At 35.6% G+C, this 26158-nt stretch overlaps 1 protein-coding gene across 1 annotated transcript in view; it reads left to right on the top strand.

Annotated features, from left to right (window-relative positions):
* EFCAB5 (EF-hand calcium binding domain 5) overlaps positions 1-26158 on the top strand; it is a 96812-nt gene that overhangs the window by 34068 nt on the left and 36586 nt on the right. The window contains exons 8-11 of the mRNA XM_088802021.1: positions 1287-1357; positions 16754-16909; positions 22533-22632; positions 23923-24888. Of these exons, the coding sequence (XP_088658147.1) occupies positions 1287-1357; positions 16754-16909; positions 22533-22632; positions 23923-24888 (1293 nt within the window). The remainder of the gene's footprint in view (positions 1-1286; positions 1358-16753; positions 16910-22532; positions 22633-23922; positions 24889-26158) is intronic.

The following is a 26158-nucleotide window of genomic DNA, read 5'->3' as shown; positions in this document are numbered from 1 at the left end:
TCTGGCTTGCGTGATCTTCCAGAGCTTAGGGGAAGATCTGGGATTCGGGTAACAGCATTTAATGCATAAACTTATACTAAAGTTTATACAGTCCTCTTGTGACAATAATTGATATCTCTTAATAAGCAGTTAAAAAAATCAAGAGTGACTAAAGAATCTTTTTATGTACCAGCCCATGATTAGCAGGAGGAGTTAGTTAGAAGTAAGAGGGGAAGCCAGTGTATTAGTTCCTTCATCCTGAGCTTTCATACAGTTTGTGTGTTTGTATCTTGGTAAAGTCAACAAGGATCATAATTGTCGTATTAAATGGAGGTTTAAAAAATCTTTATTCAAACTAACTGCCACATTCAGCATTATTTATCACTTTCTTATTCATGAAACTTTTTTTCTATGCTTTTGCGATATCATGCTCTCTTGATTGTTTTCTTCTATCTTTGATCCCTTTTAGCATTTTTGTTTCTTGGTTCTTTTCTTTGCAGCTTCAGTGTTGTTTTCCAGAGTTGACTTTCTGGCTCCAGTATTCCGTTATACACGATACACACTTCCTGGGTTTTCTTATTCAAACCCATGACTCTCATCCATATTCCCAACCCAAACCTTCCCTCTGAGCTCCAGATCCCATTTGAAAAGATCAACAAGATTAGTGGTTAAGTGAATAAAGCAACCTGCGGATCAATAGGATCACATTTATATACAGAAAAACAAAAGATATTTGTATGTATTCAAAGCTGCCAGAAGGGTGGCAAACTGTTGACAGTGGTTACTTCTGGGGCAGAGGGTGAAAATACTGGTGGAGGGTAGGGGAAAAGTAGACTTTCATAGTTTGCTACTTACATTTTTGTATTATTTGAATCTTTTACTAAAAGAATATATTCATGTTTTATTTAACTTAAGAAACATTAAAGACAAAAATAAAACACTTAAAATAAAGTCTGTAGAAATGTTTGTTTTAGGATGTGTTAATATAAATGCTAGCATAAACTAACACAGAGTTTTTAGTGGCCTTTTATACTACTGATGTGCATATTTCTTTCTGCTTTTTCTCAACCTGGTCATTAAAAAGGTAGGGACATTCTTTTCAGTATTTGGGTTGCTTGGTCAAGTAAAAGCCAGGAAAACTACTAATTTTATAGTAATTGAAATGTTACCCAACTATATACCATTAACTTTATTGTAAATATTGATGGATATTAAGAAATACTTTTATGTTCTTCTTTTAAATGATTATAAAATATGAATGTATTATAACCACACTAACTAGCAAATAACCTTTATTCCATAATTAGAAGCATGTTGCAAACAATTGAATATTGCTGACTCGATGGAACCAAGATTGAACAAAATGGAATTTACAGAAGTAAGAAGTTACTTTATTCATTATTTGAATCAAATTATTTTGCCAGTTTCAATTGTCTTTGGTGGATGTCACGTATACATTAACTTAGAATTAAATTAAATGAAAGCATAGTAACTTATTTTATCGATTCTAAGATGCACACTTTAAAATATTTTAACAACTCTGAAATTAGGTTACATTTTATCATCAAAGGCATCTTATAAGTTCTTTCAATCAGTGGTACTCATGACGTGAAAGTGTAAAAAAACTTCCACTGACACCTTCAGGTAAGATGAAGAAAAACCAGCTTTTTGTATTCAGAGAAATCTGCTTATACAAATAATAATGAGATCTAACACTTAGCTATGGGCCAGGCACTATCCTAAGCTATCCATGTGTTAGCTCATGTAAAAACTCTCGCAACCCTTATTCCTACTTTTATAGATGAACACACTGAGGAGCAGAAAGGTTAAGTAACTTGCACCAGGTCTCCCAGTTAGTGGAGCTGGGGAAATTTGTATCCAGGCAGTTTGATTTCAAAGTCTACATAATATTGCGTCTGAGAAAGGATGATTTTATTGCAGTGGAATAAGCAAAACAAGCAATATAATGGTACGAGCATTCTAAGTTTTCTATAGCCTGCTTTTATATTTTTTCATGTCTTTCTTCTAATTCCCCTGTTTTTCTCTGAGTCCCAGAGTCGAGGTAACTTTTTCCTTCCGCGCTCCTACACCCTTGCCCCATTGAAGGTGATGACTATGCACTATATACACATTCAAGGTTCTTATAAAGGATTTCTGAAATCTTTCTTAAAGTGATTACCATATAGATAAGAATTTGGTAATCCTATCTTAGCTATGTTCTGTGTTTTCTTAGACTCCGTATTTGTCTATTCGGTATCCACGAGTCACAGGGCCAAACTAATGGCCGAAATTGTTTTAGATGCGTATCTCCCCTGCAATCCATAGTCCATATTCTGAACCACCTCTGTATCTAAATCGAACTCACCAAGCCAATCTTTTTCAAGGTTTCTCAATTGTTTAAAAAAATTTAAAGCTGTTTTCTAACTTACCGAAATTTTTATGTAATGAAATCTATTAATTTTTTAGAGGGTTTTTTCATTGCTTCTATGCTTAGAAGTTTCTTTCCTTCCTAAGCTCAGCTGTATCCATCCATTTTTTTTCTAGCTTTCTATTTTTAAATTAATTTGAAAATTATTTTGATAATGAAGTGAGAATCCAACTTCATTTTTTCCCTACCATGACTAGCTAAATATACCACTCTATTTATTGAACAAACCTTTCTTTTACAAGCAGCTGATTTTCCAAATGAAATTTCTTCTACATCATTCTTTTCTTCTTTCCAATGGAAAATACAAGTAGAATATTTTACAAAATTTGAATGACTGGAATTATTTAGTGCCCATGTAAATTCAGTTTTGTCAGAAATCAGAGTATTCTCTAGGATACGAATTTCCCCAAAAATGTGTATATTTTAATGCATGTATTATTCTGTTAGTGTCAGATAACTCAAACTTAGAAGGATAGAAAAAGAGGCTTTTCTTTTACTTTAAAAAACTCAGCTGCAAATAGCACATCACAATTTTCAGTAAAAATCTTTTCAATCTTTCCCAGATAAATTAGAAGTGATGAGAAAAATCCTAGTTCCATCTGGTCTCTTGTTACCTTACGTGCTTCTGACAAAACTGTCACCCTTTCATTGTCTTTTCATATTTCTTGGAAAAGGCAATTTAATTTGCCAGACTGAAATGAAAACATTAATAATCCTGGTGTGACTTCTTACCCTGGTTCAGTTGAAACTAAATTTATTCCAGAGCCCCTATTTTACCTGTAAGTTGCCAAAATAACATCATTTGAGTGCATTTTTAAAAATTAAGAGAACTATTATTCGGGTAATGTTGTAAAAATGAACTCCCGGGTTTTCCCAATTTGCAAAGAGAGAGGTCTTCTCTAGCAATGTCAAGTTAAAAATGTAACTTCTCCCATTCTTCCATGTGATTGGAGACCTCTTTATATTTCATATTTCATTATTTCTAAGGTGAACAGTTTTCCTTTTGCACTTCTGATATCAAAATGCATCTTACAGGTGATGGAGGTGTCTATATGGTCTTGGTGATGATGATTTCATCGGTGTATATTTATCCCAAAACTCATTAAGTTGTATATATTAAATATGTACAGCTTTTTACATGTCAATTATACCTCAATAAAGTGTTTTTTTTAAAAAAGATGCACCTTACAATCAATGGATACATTTAATGAAATAATATTTTCCTCTCTCCTCCAACCCCCAAAATCTGTGTTTAAATCAGTAGTCTATCTTATGATTGGTGATATTTTGATAATTGGATAAAAAGGCTATTTGCTCTTTATGAGCAAAGCACCTAATATAAAACGACAAGAAGGATGAAATTAAGAGAATTGAAGGAATATCTGATAATGAAAACAAACAATCAAACAAAACTGAGCAGATTTCAAGATTAAAAATAATTTAATGGAACCACAACCATTTTCTATATTTGTAAATGTTAAAGTTGTATATTTATAAAATTTAAAATTAATAAAGATGATAAGCTTCATGAGCTTATAGAAAATTTCAATGGAATATGTAAAAATACATGAGAAATATTAAGTAAATGAGCAAAAATCTACAATAATTTTGGCAATATTAAAACTTTTGTTTTGTTTTGTTAACAGCTCTATTGAGATAGAGCTGTATTTATTTTCTATGGCTGCTGTAACAAATTATCGTGAATTTGGTGCCTTAAAAAACCAGAAATTTATTCTCTTACAGTTCTGGGGACCAGAAGCCCAAAATAATTATTACTGGGCCAAAATCAAAGTGTCAGCAGAGCTGCACTCATTCTGGAGCGTCTAGTGGAGACTTGCCTTTTCCAGCTTCTGGTGGCTGCTTGTATCCCTGGAGTTGTGGCTACATCACCAGTCTTTACTTCTATGGTCACATTACCTCCTCTTCTGTCTGAGAAATCTCCCTCTAATAAGAGCACATATGATTGCATGTAGAGCCCACCTAAATAATCCAGGATAATTTCCTCATCTCAAATACCTTAACTAAATCACAGCTGCGAAGACTCTTTTTCTCTATAAGGTAATATTGACAGGTTCCAGAGATTCGGACCTGATATCTCTGAGGGGTATTATTCAACTCTCTACATGCTTACAATTCACCCATTTAGTGTACGATTCATTGGTTTGGAGTGTATTTACGTAACTGTATAACCATTAAAACAATCGATTTTGGAACATTTTTATCACCCCCCAGAAAAACCCCATACCTATCAGCAGTCATTACCCATTTCCCTCCTAACCTCCAGGCCTAGGACACCACCAATCTACTTTCTGTCTCTTCTAGCTTTTCCTATTCTGGAAATTTCATATAAATGAAACCATACAATAAATGGCCTTTTGTTATTGGCTTCTTTCACTTAGCATACATGTTACAGCATGTATCAACACTTTATTTTTATTGCTGAATAATATTCCTATTTGTGGACATTTCATATTTTACTTATCCATTTATAAGTTGATGGACATATGGGTTGTTTTTCCTTTTTGACTATTGTGAATATGAACATTTGCATATATGGTGAACATGTTTTCAATCCTCTTGGGTATATACATAGGAGTGGAATTGGCTGGCTCATATAATTCTATGTTGATTCTTTTGAGGAACTGCCAGACGCTTTTCCACACAAAAAATGGCTGCACCATTTTACATTCCTACACACAGTGAACGAGGATTCCTATTGCTCCACATCCTTGACAACACTTGTTATTCTGTTGTTTTTGTTTGTTTGTTTTATTTTTTAATTATAGCCATTCCTGTGGGTATGAAGTGGTAGCTCATTGTGGTTTTGAAATGCATTTCCCTGATGGCTAAAATGATATTGAACATTTTTACATGTATTTATTGGCCATTTGTATATTTTCCTTGGAGAAATGTCTACTTAGATCCTTTGACCATTTTTAAATTGGTTTGTCTTTTATAAGAGTTCTTTTATATTCTAGATGCAATCCATTGTCAAATATATAATTTGCAAATATTTTCTCCTATTTTGTGGGTTACCTTCATTTTGTTGATGGTGTCCTTGGAAGCACAAAAGTTTTAAAATTTAATTAAGTCCAATTTATCTAATTTTGTTGTTGTTGTTGCTTTTACTTTGGTGTCATATCTAAGAAACCATTGCCTAATATCAAGGTCATAAAGGTAGACGTTTAAGTTTTATAGTTTCAACTCTTATATTTAAGTCTATTTAAGTCTTTGATGCATTTTGAGTTTATTTTTATGTATGATGTGAAATGATAAAACATTTTTAAAAAAGTATTTGATAAGTCAAAGAGGTAAAAAATAAATAAGGATATAAAGAAACTGTTACATTATCAATAAGACTTATTATAAAAGTATTTATCGAACTTCAATCCCTCCAGTGACCCTGGTCCAGTTTTCTTAGAATATTGTCAAAATTTATTATAGACAGGCCACCAAGAAAACCTTATAAGTCTAAAAACTAGAAATTTGACATGTTAGATTCTCTTATTATGTAACAAAACTGGAAAATAATAAACAAATTTTAAAATTATTAAGCCCAACCATTTAGAAATTTAAAAATTAATCTCTTTAATAATTCTTGGGTCAAAGTCTTACATCTGATTTTATGGAATGCTATTAAATGTTTACTTAAATGAGAAATTGTAGTCTTAAAACTTTTAAAAATGAGGTGGGATGAGGAATTTTAAAAATATAGGTATATTTAAAAATAGAGTAAATAAATATAAATACACACACACACACACACACACACACACACATATTCCCATAGCATAAAATTAATTCTTGTTAACACCTTGGCACATTTTCTAAGAAAAAAATTATTCAATTAAAAGAAATTATTGTAACCAAAAAATGAATTTAAATAACACATAAAAGTATGAAGGTGGGGATTTTAAAATCATCATAAATTTGTTACCCAGAAATAACCGTTGTCACCCTTAAATAAAAATTATTTTAAACAGCTTTATATACTTTGTCTCAATAGATAGATGGGTATATAGATGTAGATGATCATAAATTCTGTTATAAGATTTTAATTACTTAAAATAAAAAACATTTAATTGTACTTGATTCTAATAGAAAAAAGAGAAACTGAAGTAAAAATAAGGAAATTGCTGAAATTAAACATATCTTCACAAAAGTTATTCTAAAATCATTCCAACACAAGACCATAAGATGAAGATCAGGAAAGGTTGCAGTCATTATTTTTTAAAATCACATAGTTCAATTATAGAAATAACAGTTGACACCTTATTATAAAAGATGAAGGTATTTCCTCATGTTTTCCTATCTTTTTTCTTTGTATTTCCCAATTTTAGTTATTTTAGAATTTTTATTTTATCCAGATGTACACCATTCACTTTCTTTTCTGTAATTACAATTCCCATAGTTGATTAATTTTAGTCTAATATTTAAATGGATTTGAGGTTCACCTCCTGTCTGTTTTACAATGGCTTCGCTATTCCGAGGTTATTTATTTTGATTCATCTCTTAGTTGGCTGAATTTATTGTAAAGTAGTTTTATCAGGAAGATCACATGGATGCTATGTTTTCTGAATCCTTTTATGTTGAAAATGTATATTTCCTCTAAAATTAATCTTGGATAGGTATACTGTGATTGAGTCACATTTTCTTTTTACCTCAAAACTATATAGATGAATGATGTCAGTTTTACTTTTTTTCTCTTTCATTTGTTTTAATTAATTCAACAAATATATACATACACATTTGTACATATACTGTTTCCCCGAAAATAAGACCTAGCCAGACAATCAGCTCTAATCGTCTTTTGGAGCAAAAATTAATGTAAGACCGGTCTTATTTTACTATAAGTATATTATATTATAGACCCGGTTTTACTTTACTTACAGTAAAATAAGACCGGGTCTATAATATAATATAATATAATATAATATAATATAATATAATATAACATAATACCAGGTCTTATATTAATTTTTGCTCCAAAAGACGCATCAGAGTTGATTGTCTGGCTAGGTCTTATTTTCAAGGAAACAGGGTACATATCACATATGAGTAACGAGGTCTGACAATTAAGTTCACAAACTCATCCAAGAAAAAGTGCTATCTATGTCATTGCTGAATATCACTGCAGTCACCTTCGAAGTATTCCCCTTTGAAAGCTACACACAGATGCCAGCACCTAGTCCACCCTTCAAAGCAATTCTGGAACTCTTTGTGGAATGGCCATCAGAGCTGTCGTCATATTACCCTTGATGTCCTGCATGTCATCCAAATGTCTTCCTTTCAATGTTTCCTTTATCTTTGGGTAAAGAAAGAAGTCATTGGGGGCCAGATCAGGTGAGTAGGGAGAGTGTTCCAATACAGTTATTTGTTTACTGGCTAAAAACTCCCTCACAGACAGTGCCATGTGGGCTGGTGCATTGTCGTGATGCATGAGTCATGAATTGCTGGTGAAAAGTTCAGGTCATCTAACTTTTTCATGCAGCCTTTTCAGTATTTCAGTAGTAAACTTGGTGAGCTGTTTGTCCAGTTGGATAATCCCTCTGATGTCAAATGAATAATCCCTCTGATATAAAAAAATGTTAGCAACATCGTTGCAACAACTTCACGAACTTAATTGTCAGACCTCGTATATGTACGAAAGGCTCCATGTCACACATCACTTCTGAAACGGCAATTTCTGTCAAATAAAAACATTACAGTGTGTCCTCGTCCACCTTATTCCCTACATCTGGCACTGTGTGGTTTCTGGCTCTTCCCCAAAGTCAAAATGACCATGAAAGGCAAACGTTTTGAATCGAGTCAAGACATCGAGGCAGCCATGACAGTGCAGTGAGACACTCATGAAAGGACTTCCAGAGCTGCTTCAGAAAGTGGCAAGAATGATGGGATGAGTGTGTTTGAAGCAAGGGGGAGTATTTTGAGGGGGATTAATGGCAATGGGTCTTTTACTGTAATAATTTTTTAAAATTTAAACATTCACTGTATTTTTTATCACACCTTGTTGTATGTGTATGTGTATGTGTATGTATACCCATCAATTTAAGAAGAAAATGGGTGAAGGTGATGTATACCTACTAATACTTGATACAAACTCGTTACATTCTACATAATACCTTTGTGGGTATCTATCCACCTAATTTTGTTTTAATGGATGGTTTGGATTATTAATATTAATTTTCCTGACAATTTCTCAACTTCTCTTCCTGAAATGCAAAGAGCACATATTCAGGTACTATCATTATAGAGAAGTGCTGTTGCATCAATTAGAAACAAAGAAAGTATTTCTTGTATAGAAATATTTATTGAAAAAATTTAATTATCTGACCAATAAATCATTGAGCCATCTTATCTGACATAGAAGTAGTGTTTGGAACACTTGCTTTAAAAGAGATTTGTTCTAAGGCTATTTTGTCAGAACTGTTTAATGAAACTGGAAGAAAACAAATGTCAGGCTTAAAAGGCAACATATTACACACAGGTGCCATCCAGTGGCGAAACAATGCCTTGCGATTGCCCCGCTGATTGTAATGAATGAGCAGTGTGATTAGCACTTAGGAAGCCGCATATTTGGAGGAAACAGAGTCAGTGAGTCATAGTTAATGCAGAGAAAAACACAAATGGAGAGAATGGTCACAGATGCCTGGATATGCGTATCACTTTTCTAGCGCGTCTGTTTTCTGGTGGATAAACGAACAGGTGATGATGTTTTTGTTTATTATAACTTCTTTCACTGTTCGTCTGTTTTATTCCGGTAAATGCAGACCCAAAGTAAGTATTTTAGAATATTTATTCCTAGTTTTTTGGTTGTTAAGTATATACTGAATGTTTACTCTGTATGCTAGGAGAAATGTCAAAATAAGTTGTATTTCTTATCCTTAAGGATGCATTGTTATGGGACTGTGTGTGGGTATGTGCAGGCATTTGTGTGTGTGAGTGAGTGTGCGTGTGTGAGCACACACATGCACGTGTGTGTACATGCATGCATACATACACACACTGGATGGAACTAAAATAGGATCCCGGGATTGGAAGGATCAAAATATAAGCAAATTAAGGACACACACCACAAAAAGACAATTACAAAGCAGTGAACAGGTGCAAAACATTATAAATTTTTATATTCATCGCTGCAAAGGGATGCAGAGTGAAAGAAAAATGAGACTTCAGTGGGCAGGTTTCATGTAGGAAGTTCCTCTGGTGGTCATGAGTTTTGAATTTCTTCCACCTGCCATACCTTGTATCTCCTTACTTTGAAAGGAACTTTAAGAACAATGCTTTAAACATTTATATAGTGACAGAAATAATTTAAAATATCTAATGTATTGGTTTCTTTGAGATTTGTTTCATTTTATAAGTTGAATATTTAGGCACATAAGAAATATGTTTTGGGAGAGTGTTAGTTAGGCTTGTTTTAAATTCTCAGAATGCTCTGGTTCCCAAGAGAGCTCACTCTAGGAGACAAAACTTACTATTTGTATAATTTTAACACTGGTATTGAGTTGTTGAAATAGGTATTGAAAAGGAACAGAAATCTTAACCTTTAGATTTCAGTGGGCTCCCATTAGCAAACTAACTGTATTGTCTTCAGGCCGGGTGTAGGCAGGTGCTGATAAATGGATCAGTCCTGGAATTCCCAGATTTCAATCATGTGGAAGATCTACCCTTTCATTTCACTATCTGATTGGTTAATTTGTTTATCAACAGAAGACCATTTCAAGTATATTTGTTTTATCTAAACATCATTAACATGGTTATAGAAAATGTAGTTAACTTAGGTAGGAGGATTCTTTTTGAATTTCCTGGACTTTTGAGCTCTATAAATTCCCTTCATTTTGATCAAGACTTTCCTAATAATCTGCTTCAGGAGAAGTCTGAGAGATAAGCATGGGTAAGGTTTTTTTGGTATGTCTTAAGGCAAAGGTTACCTTGAGTTGTTAAAGTGCCCGTAACTTTTTAAATGATGGTTCCACAAATGGCTGTATGTCCCTCTCCCCCAAAAAAGTTTCTGTAATTTGATTGATGGTTTAGAACTTGGACGCATTTTCCAAATAGAAGCAGTATTTTATATAGTGGCAGAGGTCCTTGGTTTCATTGTGCCTGAAGTGGAGTTCTTAGTAAGAGCCACTGTTTCTGTGGGGAAAATGCTCTCTGAAGAAGAGGGTGTCATCACAATGCACTACCAGGGGAAGGAACTTTCTTTTCTCTAACCATGGTGATGACTACACACGAGACCTTCAGTATGACAAGAGTGCATGGAGTGAGGGGTAAGGATGGCCTCAGGTAGAGGAGAGCCTCCAAAGACTCCAGAGTAAGGAGCTGGGGGAGGTGACCTCTTATCAATACAGATCCTCTTTCCCCATCTCTGGGGGCTCCAGAGATTGACACACTTTTATTTCCACTGATATTATGAGTTGGCTCTGGCCTGGGTTATATTCTTTCTGGATTTATTCTTCTCACAGTTAGTTCCCTAAACTCTTGCCTCTGAAGTAGAGCTTTCTCAGACAAGAGTGAATCCTCTTAAAGGACTGTTGTCTGGGGGAGTGTGGCCTGCTTATCTGTTCTGCTCACTCTAGGCACCAGAATAATGACTCAGATTGTCATTTGTGTTTACCATCCCCAGTTATCCATAACAAATATTTAGATTTTTTTGTCTTATGATTACATAAATACAAAAATGGGTTGAGAATGGGTGAATGCACACCATAGAATAAAACTCTACCTAGTTTGCTTTATGTCTCATTGTCCCAATGGCATGGTGATGGGAAGATGCCGCAGACACAGTTAAAGGCTGTAACGTTTCTTTTATGGCAAAGGATACTTACAGGGGTAGTTTGTTATATAAAGCAAGATACAACACAGCATGCTTCCAGAGGTTCCCCAAAGTCCCTCACAGGAGTTAGACCATTGGCACGGATCAAGGTATAGGGTTTCAAAGCATCCTGGTTTGCCTGGGACTGAGGGGTTTCTCAGAACATGGGACTTTCAGTGCTAAAACCAGGAAAGTCCCAGGCAAAGTGAGGCAGTTGGTTACCCTAATTTAGGAGTTTGCTTTGCTATGCTTTGACGTCTCCCACCTGGTCATTGTGTGGACTCTAGCCACACATGTACCTACTCAACAAGGGCAAGTGAAAACAGTCCAATACCTTCCTGATTACACTAGGTACAGTGAGGGTCAGTTTCCCTGGAGCATCCTTCAGTAGCCTGGGCTTCAAGCGGTCCGAGGTTATATAATGGGCTTAAGAATAATTTTATACAAAAACAACACATACTGTACAACGGGATTCAGATATTAACTTTTGATTGTGCCACACTGAGGAACGGTGCATCCCTGGGCCAGAAGTAAATAAGGACCATGCTTGTACCTGGATTCTCTTCTTTGGGGCTCACTTTGTTTTTGCTTCATAGTGGTCTGCTTTGAGATGGTCACTGCCTTATGCTGGGTTGTTTCTTATCAATTACATAGTCCGAGGCCTTTAGACAGACATGGTTCAAGGTTTAAAATTTAAATAGAGAGGCTCCATCAACTGTGCTCAAAGATTGGCTTTCCTTTAACATATTCTACTAAATCCAGGCTTTGTATTTTCCCTGAAATAGTATGTGTCTGAGTGGCTTTCTATTCTATCATTTATAATTTGGTATTTTGTAATTTTTATTTGGCTCATTTTATTTTTCACGTGCTTTGAGCTGTGGCAGGGAGGACAGAATGATCGCTTTGGGAGAGGCAGAGGCGGCAATATTGATAGAATATTTTCAATGATAGAATAGAAAGCCACTCAGATACATTCTATTTCAGGGAAAATACAAAGCCTGGATTTAGTAGAATATGTTAAAGGAAAGCCAATCTTTGAGTACAGTTGATGAAGCCTCTCTATTTAAATTTTAAACTTTGAATCATGTCAGTCCGAAGGCCTCGGACTATGCAATTGATAACAACCCAGCATAAGGCAGTGACCATCTCAAAGAAGTGAAACTACATGAAGAAACCTTGGGGGAAAGGGGGCATTTTAGGCCAGGAAAATGGGGGGGTCTGTGGCAAACAATCCTCTAAGTTGGTGTGTGTCTTCCTCGGTGGTCTTCAACTGCAAGGAATACATAAATCCATGAACTGTGTTATGAGTGCCTCCTTATTATTTGTAATAGTTTCCTAGGCCTGCCATAACAAAGTACCACAGACTGGGTGACTTAAACATCAAAAATGTAATTTCTCACAGTTCTGGAGGACAGAGGGCCAAGACAAGGTATTGGCAGTGTTGGTTTCTTCTGAGGGCTTCTCTCCTTGGCTTGTAGATGGCCGTCTTCTCTCTATGTCTTCACGTAGTCTTCTTTCTGTACGTGTCTGTCCACATTTCCTCCTCTTATAAGGACACAAGTCATATTAGCTTATGACAGCTCTGGGCCCCCCTAGGGCTCACCCTAATGAGTTGATTTTAATTTAATTACCTCTTTAAAGACCCTATCTCAAAATACAGTCACATTCTGAGGAACTGGGGATTAGGTCTTCAACATGAATTTGGGGGAACTCAACTCAGCCCATCACATTGCCTAAGCTACCTTTCACCGTAGGGGTAAAATTGTGTGTTTCAGTCTGATTATTATTATTAGATATTAAATGGGGCCTTTGTTCAATTCATTTGTTAAGCAAATTTTTTAAAATCAGAGGGGTTAAAGTATACTTCTGCTTTGTTGAGTATATAATTAGCATTAATTGTTTTTAAAATCTTTTTCTCTGAGACAAGAAAGCTAATTTTTTATCTAAATGCCATATGAACACACCACCTCATCAATGATAGATAGCAAATATAATCTGCGTATTTCAATATTAAAGTCCTTGTTTGCAGACATTCCTGAAAATGTTATTTACTACCAGGGCTTACAAATACAGTTTGGAAGTTAATACCTAAGATAGTTTCCAAACATAGTTTTCTTTCTGTTGTTCTTACATCAACCACTTTATCAACTCCCCAGTTTATCTGCAGTTAAATTAAGTGTGAATCCCAATGGCCCAGAACTGTAGAATCTAACAGTAGCTACCAACCGATTAAGTGTGACATTTATCATATTCTTAATATTTTGGTTTTCAAGTCAGAAAGGAAAAGCCCCAAATTCATTACAGTGGAACCCAGCATATAGAGACAACTTGATTAAGTACAGTTCAAATGTTTAACAGCTCACAGAGCTATTAAACTGAAGGATATCAGTAGTTAAATATGTTGTTAAATTAATTTAAACACTCACTTCAGGATTTATGAATGTTAATTGATTTATTCCTTGGGAGGATATGAAAATGCAAAGGCTACCATGTGTTTTCACTTTTTCTGATTTTACAAGAGACACTGGCAAACTGCTGTAATTGTTCTATTTGGAATTTGATTTGTAGTTGAGTTGGCAACTGGTAGTCTTTATAGCATATACCTAACACTTACAGAACATGCTCGTTCAGAAAGCCCATAGGTTATAAATCCAGAATGTTAAAGTGTCTGTTGGAGAAATAGTTAAACTAATTCTTGATTTAATAGCATTCCCACAGCCAGGAAACTTGTACAGCTTTGAAGTCAATTCCAAAAAGCTTAATATAAAACAGGATGATTCTTTTAATAAATCAGTCCTTTTTTTCAGCATTAGAGGATTGTGCCACAGTATTTCCAGAAAATGTCAACTATTCAGTAACCCTTGCCTATATGGTCTTTTAATTTATGACAAAGGAAGCAAGAATATACATTGGGGCAAAGATAGTCTATTCAACAAATGGTGCTGGGAAAACTGGACAGATATATACAAACAAACAAACAAACAAAAAACAATGAAACTAGGACACTTTCTCACTCCATATACAGAAATAAACTCAAAATGGATTAAAGACTTAGATGTAAGACTCAAAACCATAAAATCCTAGAAGAAAACATAGGAAGTCAACTCTCATACATTACCCTTAGTAATATTTTTACTGACAATGCTTCTCAGGCAAGGAAAACAAAAGAAAAAACAAACAGATGGGACTACATCAAACTAAAGTTTTTGCACAGCAAAGGAAACCGTCAAAATGAAAAGACATTCTACTCAATGGGAGAAGATACTCGCCAATGGTACTCATACATCTGATAAGGGTTTAATATCCAAAATTTGTAAAGAACTCATACAACTCAACACCAAAAAAGCAGTCCAATTAACAATTGTGCAGAGGACTTAAATAGACATTTCTCCAATGAGTACATACAGATGGCCAACATACATATGAAAAGATGCTCAATGTCACTAATCATCAGAGAAATACAAATAAAAACCACATGAGATATCAGCTCATACCTGTCAATGTTGGTATCATCAATAAATAAACAAGCGTTGGCGAGGATGTGGAGAAAAGGGAACACTTGTGCACCGTTAGTGGGATGGCAAATTGGTGCTGCCACTGTGAAAAACCGTATCGAGTTTCCTCAAAAAATTAAAAATAGAACTATCTTATGACCCAGCAATTCCACTTCTGGGTATTTATCCAAAGAAATCCAAAACATTAATTTGAAAAGATAAAAGATATCTGCACCCATATGTTCACTTGGCTATTTACAACAGCCAAGCTATAGAAGCAACCGAAGTAGCCTCAATAGGTGATGGGATAAAGAAATTGTGGTACAGACATACAATGGAATATTACTAGGCCATAAAAATGAATGAAATATTACCATTTGTGACAAATGGATAGACCTACAGGGTATTATGCTAAGTGAAATAAGTCATACTGAGAAAGACAAATACCATATGATCTCACTTATACTCACATGTGGAATATAAAGAACAAAATAAACAAAACAGAAACAGATTCATAGATACAGAGAGCAAACTGATGGTTATTAGTTGGAAGGGCAGTGGGGGGACTGGGTGAGAAAGGTGAAAAGATTAAGAAGAACAAATTGGCAGTTACAAAATCATCACAAGGATATAAAGTACAGTGTGGGGAATATAGTCAATAACATTGTTAAAACTATGTATAATTATATACATGTCTATCCATTACACTATACATCTGAAACTAATATAAAATGATATTGAATGGCAACTGTAATTGAAAAAAATAGTCAGGAGATGTAAAGTACAGCATAGAGAATATAGTCAATAATATTATACTAGCTATGTACTGTGTCAGATGGGTAATAGACTTATTTGGGTTATCACTTTGTGAGGTATATAAATGTCTAATCACTATGTTGTTTTGTACTCCTGAAACTAATATAACTTGTATATCAACAGTAATTGAAAAATAAATTTTTAAAAATTAAAAAAAAAAGCTCTCTTGCTCTGCTTTAAATTTTCCTCTTTTGATCTCTAAGCCAGTTAATAATGGCTTATGATTTATTAGCATGGATTCAAACCTAATGCATCTCTTACATAATACATTCTAAATTTGCCTGGATGATATTAATGAGGAAGTGAAATATCGACTCTATCCTTCATTTCAAAAATTATGTGTCAATGAAATATGCCAACAACATGTTGCCTTTTAAAAACTGCATTAGTTACTATACTTTAATTGCATGAAACAGAAACCAACCGGAGGTAACGTGGCTGAAAATGAAATGTGCAGAATCCAGGGGTAGAAATATGACCTGACTTCAGGAAGAGACTAGAACAGGGACTTGGAAAACATCACGACTCTTTCCTCTCTGCTTTCTGATTCATCTGTCTCTATATATAGGCTTTCGTGCATCCTCAATTCACACATGGAGGAATCTGGCCACCCAACAATTCTTAAATTCACATTTGCAAGTCCAGCCTCTCTCAAACACTGAGTGGCCATTCTCTCGTCCTCATTCCCCATTCCCAGTGGAGAGAATCTGAATGGTGTTGTTTCGGTGAAGTATCCTCCCCTGGTCCAATCATTTATGGCTACGGAAGTAGGGTCATTGAAGACAAATTTGGCTACCAGTACATATTTGACTAACTGCAGTGCTTGGGGCAGAGGAGGAAATCATTTATTGTGAATTGGGCTACAACTTGAAGAGGAGTCCACTCAGAAACTCTTCCAATGCTTGATCTATTTCTATCATGAGATATTCTAGTGTGAGGTAAAAAGTCTGCCCTATACAATGCTGATGTGATCTAGAGGGAAACTGCTCCAAAAATATCTAGTCCCACTGTTGTATGGTGTTGGAGACTGTAGTAATCACCTCTTTCTGAGGCACAGCCTGTAGAATAGCATGAACATGAAAATGCTTTATCTAAGTGACAAGCAAATGATATGGGGGGAAAATCGCAGCCAATAATTTCACATACATCAACTGAATCCTTAGGAAAATCCAAATAAAGAGCTTGGCTTTTAATCGTTTATCTTCCTTTTCTCTGCAGTATATCTTTTCACAGATTGCAGACTTTAAAAGTGAAATGTTTGAGGAACTCCTTAAGCACCTTTGCCACTATGCAGATGAATTCCGGGAGGTCATCAAAGCTGATATGCGAAGGCGGATGTTTGCTGAACTCTTCCTGCATTGTGACCGTGGGAAGGTAGGGTAAGACCCTTAAAGCCATGCTTCTCAAACTATTGGTTGTGAAGGACCAGTTTTTAGGTGGTTGTTGTTGATTTTTTTGTTTGTTTTTGTTTTTAAACTTTATTGGGGAATATTTGGGAACAGTGTATTCCTCCAGGGCCCATCAGCTCCAAGTCGTTGTCCTTCAATCTAGTTGTGAAGGGCGCAGCTCTGCTCTAGCTTTGCTGTTTTCAATTTTTTAGTTGCAGCGGATGCAGTCCACCATCCCATACAGGAATTGAACCAGCACCCTTGTTGTTGAGAGCTCACGCTCTAACCAACTGAGCCATCCGGCCGCCCCTCTGGCAGCTCAGCGGCAGCTTGTCTTCAATCTAGTTGTGGAGGGCGCAGCTCACTGGCCCATGTGGGAATCCAACTGGCAACCCTGTTGTTCAGAGCTCGCACTCTAACCAATGAATCATCTGGCTGTTCCGATGATGTTTTTAATTTCCAATCTTTTGTGGACTGATACTCAATGAAAATGGATTAGTAGAGGGGAATAAGGACATACAAAACACAACCCATGTTATTTTTTCAGCAGATTCAAATCTGATTTATTATCTGTTCCTTCCTCAAATTGCTATAAAATTTTCTAGATGCTATTCTCAATTCTGTACATTTCTCATCATAGACTTGTACCAGCTTACAGACCACACCTTGCATGGCACGACATTTCCCGATGTATAACTTGTCTCTGTATCTCTTTCCCATGCTTAAGAATGGGTTGCTTAAGATTGTTTTTGTTTGCTCTCTTTCCTGGTGGCTTCCTATAGAAAAGAGCTGCTGGGAATAGAAAGCCTACCACATTTTAATATGCTGTTTCTTAAAAACAAGAAAAGTTTATATCAAAAAGGATTTCTAAAAATGGTATTTGGGAGGATGCTGGGATGCCAGCATACCAAATGGATTGCAAAAATAGATACAAACTTTACTGATACATATTTGTTTATGAACTTTGTTTGTATCACCAACAAATATCTTTTCTGTTCCAGAAAAGATTTAAGGAAGCTTACCAGAATAGATAAAATGCAACAAAGGAACATAAGTTAAAAGTAGGATGAAAACAGTAAAAATTACAAGAGACGGTACTAAATGAAACCAGGAACAAAGCCCCAAATGCATACCATAATAACCTAAATATGTGTCTACAAGTTTGAATCTAAGCTTCCTAGAGGTGAATGTGAAAAAGGCAACATGACCAAACACTCTATCAACAATGTTTATAAGATAAATACAAACTGGTGCTAAGAAGAAGTATGGAAACTTGGGGTTCAAAGTCGGGAGTTTATCCCTCAAGTACTCATTAAAGGGGCCCTATAGGGCCGGCCGGGTGGCTCAGGTGGTTAAAGATCCATGCTCCTAACTCCGAAGGCTGCAGGTTCGATTCCCACATGGGCCAGTGGGCTCTCAACCATAAGGTTGCCAGTTCAATTCCTCGAGTCCCACAAGGGATGGTGGGCAGCGCCCCTGCAACTAAGATTGAACACGGCACCTTGAGCTGAGCTGCCGTTGAGCTCCTGGAAGGCTCAATTGGTTGGAGCGCGTCCCCTCAACCACAAGGTTGCCAGTTCGATTCCTCGACTCCCGCAAGGGATGGTGGGCTGTGCCCCCTGCAACTAGAAAATGGCAACTGGACCTAGAGCTGAGCTGCGCCCTCCACAACTAAGATTGAAAGGACAACAACTTGATTTGGAAAAAAGTCCTGGAAGTACACACTGTTCCCCAATAAAGTCCTGTTCCCCCTTCCCCAATAAAATCTTTAAAAAAACACACAAAAAACAGGGGCCCTATATGTTAAAGTGAACATCCTTTACGAAGGACTTATAATAAATGAAACAATGACTTTCTTAGGGCAGTTTTTTATAATCACCTTAAGTGTAGGCAAATGATACCACACCTGACTGCAATTCAGAAAAAGCAATTCTTAAAGGAGCCAATGTATTGTGGTCTAGGTTCTCAAATCCCTGATAGTTTGGCTTAAGTCAGGTATTTATTTTATAAAACCTGACATGTCTATGTGTCTTTCAGGCAATCGTCCTTGAAAATTGCTTCCTTTAACAGTGTTGGATGACATGCAGGTCAAGATTTTACTTCCTGGTAAATGCCTGGCTATCAACTTGACTCTGTTGGCCAATTTAATACCAATTTATGTGCCATAACAAATACAATGGGATAATATTTAGAGGAATTAACTGAGGTTTTCTTGTGCCTTTTGCTTTCCTTCCCAGCATTCAAATAGTAGTTGTGTGCTGATCTTGTAGGGAAGGTAGATGCAGTCTAGAATAAAGAAGTTAATTGTGTCTGAATATTTTTAACCAGTGGCCAACACAAGAGTTCAAAAGCCTGCACTTTCACTTAAGAATGCTGAGCCCTTGAGGGAAAAATGAAGAACCATAGAATAAAGAAGAATACAGAATATGACATTAAAGCACTTTTTCTATCACTGGGAGATTATGACCAGCTGATGGAAGAAGTAGGTTGGAGGGGTTGTGACTAGGAGTTAGAGATTGTCTGGGTTCCTAAGTCAGAGTTAGTTTCTGATCCCCCACCCCTGAGCCCCAATCAGGGTTGGAGGTTGAAGGCAATATTATAGACACTCTTGGAAATTCCAAGTAGGTTGAAAAGAAATTTAAGAGCAGGGCTTATGCTTCATTTCCTAGGTGTAGCTTAGAGACTGCAATCTTCGTAGAGAAGTCCTGAACCCAACGTGACACTAAAGAGGGAGGGTAACCACTATAGAAAGAGGAGTCTAGGCGGGTGATCTTGAGGTTAGTCCCACTCCTGTGGCTAGAGGAAAGGGGATGAGTGTTCCCAAATACCTGTGTGTGAAGGGGAGTGGATGTGCTGAGAAGCCGGCAGTAAAAAGTTCCAGCAGTACCCCCAGGAAGACACCTGGAGTTCGGACAAGAAGAGCCATGGGCATAAGCAATACAAAACAAAACTTCCAAATGACTCAGTGGGATGAACTCCATACGGTTAGAATCAACAAGTACTATGGCTGTCACTGAACTAAATGCCACTTTCTCTGATGGTAGGGCACTATATAAGCTCCCAAAGAAAAATGGTCAAAAAATATGAACACACAATTTATGGAATCATTATATACTCAACAGATGAGTAAAAATATTTAAAATAGATAATACCTATTGCTGGTAGGGATAGCGGAATAGTATTTTCCGAGACATTCCTGGTGAAAATTTAATATAGTATCTTTTTAAAGTAATCTAGATATATCTATTTAAATAAAAAAATATTTACATCCTTCAACCAAGTGATCCCATTCCTGAAATTTTTATCCCAAAGAAATAAAAGCACTAGTAAATAGAAAATACATGTACAAGAATGATTTGTGTGGCATTGTTTATGAAAGAGAGAGAGAGAGAGAGAGAGAGAGAGAGGTGTCTTGTGTGTCTCAAGGTGGACAATAAAAACCATAAAAATTCAAAGTTTACTACATTGGTAAATTTTTAACAGTTAAGTAGTCTGAAGCATGACAAGATATCTCAAGTACAAGGCAAATTGCTGTACCTGCGCCATCTACCATTATGAAAGAGGCACAATGCTTATTGGATCTTTTTACATTTTAGGAACAATGTTTACTCTCACGTGCTGCTTTTATGTATGAACTGAGCCATCAGCAGCCGGAGTGGGTCCCAGAGCAAGAAAAGGCTTTGTAGACTTTGTAGGCTGTGGTACAAAAACTCTTCTTTTCCTCGTGCCTTCTCCCCTAGAAGGTCCTACGGTATTTGAAGTGTATAAGAGGAATTGGAATGCTATGGCAATAGTAGAATCACAGTGTAAATCCATCAAGTTTTGGAGCAAAATCATGCCCCCTACTAAAGTTACCATTTTCCGTAGAGAAACAAGTCCTGAGTGTGTTTATACTATGGAAAGCTCATGAAATCATACCCTTATTATTTGTATACTTTTCTGTATGTATGTTGTATTTTTTTAAAAAAAAGGGTTTAGCTTTTAAAAATTATATGGAAAAAGAAAGGTTTAAATATAGCAAAAATAATAACAAAAAGAAGAACAAGTTGGGGAGAATTTCCCTATTTGTAAGAACAGACTTATACTAACAGACTACTGAACCTGGCATCAGACCCATGAGAATGTGGGAATTTAGTGTATGACGTGGGTAGCAATATAAATCAGTGGGAAGGACAATGCTATTGGGACAATTGGCTTTCCATAGTAGGAAAAATATAAAATTAGATTTCAACCTCATTTATGAGGAAAAATAAGTCTCACATGATCAGAGATCTAGATGTAGAAAACAAAATTTTAAAAGTTTTAGAAGCAAATATAAATCATAATTTTTTATAATATGAGTAATATTTCCTGAAAAGTACTCCTAATAAGCACTAACCATAGAGGATGTGACTGACACATTTGACTACCCCAAAATTAAAAAAAATTGATACGGCTAAACTCACCAAAATTTAAATTAAAAAATAAACAATAAACTGGGGAAGGATATTTGCCATATAAATAACAGGATGATCATCATCAAAAATTTACAAATTAATAAGAAATAGACAACTCTTCCCAACTGAAAAAGGTAAAAGCCATTCATAGATGAGGGAACTCAAATACATAATTAACATCAAAATATATTTAATATCACTAGTAATGAGGGAAATGCAAATTAAAATAATTAGATGACATACTTTATCCATCAGATTGGGAAAAATTATAAATTCTAATGATATCAAATATTGGGTGAATATGGAAAAATGATATCCTCATTCAGTAATGGTAAGTATGTAAATTGGCATCGGTGTATTGTGGAGCAGTTTGGCAAGAAGTACTAAAGTTGAAAATACACATAGTATACAATTCATTAATTACCCTTCTAGTTATTTATCCTTGGGAAATGTTTACACATGTGCACAGGTGATATGTGTAAGGATGTCCATTGCATTATTGTCTTGGTATCAAAATATTGGAAATCTAAATGAGAAATATTGGAAATCATCAAAAGAGATTTTTTTTTTAAATTATGTTTTCATATTATAGAATACCCTACAGCGGTTAAAAGGAATAAAGTCTATTTCTTTACATACATGTGTCGGATCTCAATGTTGAGTAAATAAAAGCAATTTAAAGGACACATGTACTATGATATCAGTTATATATATTTAAAGTAAATATACAAAATGTTAACAATCATCATTTCTGGGTGTTGAGAACACAAGTGTTAGTTTTATCACTTTCTTATTTTTCTATAATTAAAAGTTTTCTCAAAATAAAAACAATGCAAAAAAAGAACAAGTAGGAAGCAATGAATTATTCCAAGTGTCATACTCAGGTCAGATTAGCTAAGAACTGAACTTTGTACATTGGATTTAGCAATTAAGTCAGTAACAACAAATATTTGTTAAGCATCTATTTTATTAAGTGCAAGGCATTTTGACATGTCACAAAATGCGGAAGTAGAGTATAAGCCTAGAAGCAAGATATAGATAGCTTTCTTAATTTTGACTGCAGCTTTTATTTATATGGTGGTGGTGGTGGTGATAAATGCTTTAGTAAGCCATAGTCCATCTACATAAAAATCTCAAACTCCTATAAAAACTAATTGCAAACTTTCTGCTTAGGTAGGGTTTTTGGATCGGCAGAGGACATTGGCTTTGCTGGAAACCTTCTATGACCAAAGTTCAAAAATGTTTAGACGTTTACTCTGTAACCCAAGACAATGTAAGTGCCACTCAGAGGGAGTATGCTCAAGTTGGAATGAGGCAGTGCACTAATGTGAGAATACAAGGTCATTTTATCCCTGTGGAATTTCTTCACATCCATCTCCCTGATATCATGATAGCTAGAGCTGACTGTTCATTCCCCACAAAATTCATTCTTTATCACAACTAGATGAATTTTTCCCTACAGGGCAATATTAAAAGTTGTTAAGCTAGAACTCAGCTAGAACTCAGTTTTCAATTCATTCAAATGAAGAGGTGTTTTAGTAACAATCTGAATGTTTTAGAAATTAAGTTGGTAATGGTAATTAACAATTTTAATGTCCAACTTAGAATTCTAAGATTTCTGAGAAAAATATTTTCTTCTCACAAGAATTTTTACTTGTATTTTTTTTATTGTACTTATACAATGGGATATCTTTTTTATTTTACCACCCAAACAAATAAGAATATGGGCTTTATGTTTATTTTTTAAAGAGACAGTCATTGAATGGATGGGTTTTCCAAAGAATGTCAGTATTTTATTTCTGTGTGAAAATGTATTACTTGGATACTTAAAAACCTGTGAGTGATGTATGTAGAGTATTCCCCAAAACTGTGGGAATTATAGTTTTATAGCTTAAATACTGTTTTAGCAGGGAGGGGAGATATAGTCTTACGGCATGGTCCCACTCTTGGTAGTCCTGAACACTAGGATTGTTTTGTTGTTGTTTTTTAACAGTGGGGTTCTGGTGCATGGTACCCAGTCTTTTCCTAGAATTCTGAACCAGGTGTCCACATAAGGTGTGGAGGAAAAGAATTAAGGAATGTAGAAGAAAGGAAGGTAGAGAAGAAGGAAGGGAAAGAAAATGAATATTGGGAGAAAAAATAGCCCAGTGAAAGATAGTTGTGGATTGAGACTTGCTTTTATTTTGAAATTGTAGATATGGAAAAGGTATTTGAGGTGGAAGATGTGTGTCCCCTTCCTCATCCCAAAGTAAAAAAGAAATTCTATTTGCCTTGGCAGTTTACACAGCTCTCCAACTACCAAAAGAAGAATCCTGTTCATCTTCAAAACCACACCTTTTAGGAAAGAGATAATTTCTAATTTACAGTAGTGAGCATCTTTTATGTTCCTTTGGATACCTTTTTACTTTTCATTGTGTTGCAGGGAAAGGTTCCTGATATTAATTTAAAGCAGTAGACCTATTTTATAATCACTGTGCTCAATGCTTTTTTGCATTAATTTACTAGCTCTGATTCTGCATTTTAGGATCAATTATCTAGGTAAATGTTTTGTTTTCTGCATTAGGGCCCTTCATTGAGTTTGAAGAGATAGACTTGCCTGAATTCTGGGGAGATATGGATGATCAGAAACATATATATGAAGACTTTGACAAAGTGCTCTTAGAGATGAATACATTACTTCCTGAAATACATGCTAGCAAAACCCATAGTAAATCGTTAGAAAATCCAGAAGATCTACATAAACATAGAAAATCAACACTATCACCAAGCCCATCAGAAGAGCAGAAAGAAACAACTGCAGGGCAAGAACCAAACGAAATTTCAACCAAAGAACAAGAACAGGACACAGAGTCAGCTGGAGAACCAGAACTGCGCAGAGAATCAGTAACAGAACAAGGAACCTACATAGGGTTAACTCCAGAGCAAGGATCAATGAGAGAGTTAATAACAAAACAAAGACCTCATCGTGAGTCAATAACAGAGCAAGGCTCACCACCTAGAATGTCAACTTCAGAACAAGGAATCCATATAGAATCTATTGCAGAACAAGGACTTGACAGTGAATCAATAACAGCACAAGGAGAACACGAAGAGTCAACAGTGGGACAAGAAACAGACAGAGGGTCAACTGCAGAACAAGAATCACGCAGAGAGTCAGTAGTACAAGGACCACAAAGAGGGTCAATTGCAGAAGGACCACGCAGAAAGTCAGTTATACGAAAAGGATCACACAAAGGGTCAACTGCAGAACAAGGATCACGCAGAGTGTCAATAACAGAAGAACCACTCAAAGGATCAACTGAAGAACGAGAACCATCCAGAGAGAGAACTCCAGAAGAACAGGACGTAGACTCAGCTTCACAATCAAGGGAAGGTAATATCTTAAGAGAAAGTGAAACATCTAGAGAGCACATTGAAATCCCTCCACAGGAAGAGCAGACTCAGGAGCAAGCATATGAAGAGGCACTAGTCACAATTTCTGAACTGCGAGAGGAAGATTCAGTATCAAGAACAAAAGATCACCTTTCAGGTAATAATGCAGTTCTACCACAACATTAGCTCTCTGTTTTGTGGAGCGATTTTTAAAGTCTTCAGAAAATACTCAGTTCAGTTACGATATTTTCTGGCATATCAGGTCATGCAAACGTCAGACATATTTTGCTACTCAGTATGAGTCTAGACCTTGAACTATCAATTAAATGCAAACCAGAAAGTCTCTATTGTCAATTTACCTAGAATTCCTTTTGTGTTAGAAGCCCATTTGTAAGGAAGAAACCTGGTAACGTTACATATAGAAATTTACACTGAACCTCTGAAAAAGCAGTAGAAGCCATTTTGTTTTAAGTCTGGTGTCTGGTATTAGAAACCATTTTTGAAAATTACTTTTATTTCAACTATAAAGTGGAACTTGCTTTTTCAGTTACATATAAGATATATGTTCTAGAAGAGTTTCTGAAAGTCATATTTAAAACAGCACAAAGCATTTCAAATATTTATTCTGCAGAAGACTTTTCCTCTGAATTGCTTATGCCAATTTATGACCTTTTTTGAAAAATTCTAGCCTTTTAGAGAGCCAATTTCAATATCACTTAGGACCTCAGTTAGGCATAATTTTTTTTTTAAGTTCTGCCCTTTAATTCTAAAGTCTACAGTCCTGAAGAAAATTCTTATTTAAAATTCCTAAGAGATGTGTAATCTGTGTTCTAGATTCTACATGATCATCAATTAATTTGATTTCTTTCTTTTTTTTAGCACTATGTTTATTTCTCCACAAAACAACTACTAATGTCTAGCTCTCCTTACATAGTAGGAGTGCAGCTTTAAAACAAATTAGTGAAGTTACTATTCAATCCGGTGTTATGTTAGTGAGGACTTAATTTTGACTATGTATAACAGTGATCCAACATGACAGTGTCTAAGAAAAACCTCAGGAAAACAAAATAAAACAATAATGTCTACACAAGATAGGAGTTTCTTTGTCATATAAAAGTCAAGGTACATGGCAGCTCAGGCCCATGAAATCAGCAGTGGCTCAAGCTCCTTCTATCTTGTGTCTCCTCCAACCACATGATTTAAGATGGCTCACTAACATGTCCACATTCTGATCATCAGAGAAGGAGAAAGGAGCAGGGATAAACATCACATCACTTCCCTTCACATATCATTGGTCAGTATTTAGGCATAGAGTGACACCTAGCTGTGAGGGAGGCTAGAAAATGTAGCCCTCCTTTTGCACGGCCAGATTAGGGCACAACAAATTGCTTTTGTCACAGAGCCATTCTCAACAACTAGGATTTATC

The sequence above is a fragment of the Rhinolophus sinicus genome, chromosome 12, assembly GCF_057876585.1.
Source record: "Rhinolophus sinicus isolate RSI-liver-muscle chromosome 12, RSI-T2T, whole genome shotgun sequence".
Taxonomy (NCBI): Eukaryota; Metazoa; Chordata; class Mammalia; order Chiroptera; family Rhinolophidae; genus Rhinolophus; species Rhinolophus sinicus.
The sequence above is the reverse complement of the archived record's forward strand: the minus strand, read 5'-3'. Positions and strand labels throughout refer to the sequence as shown.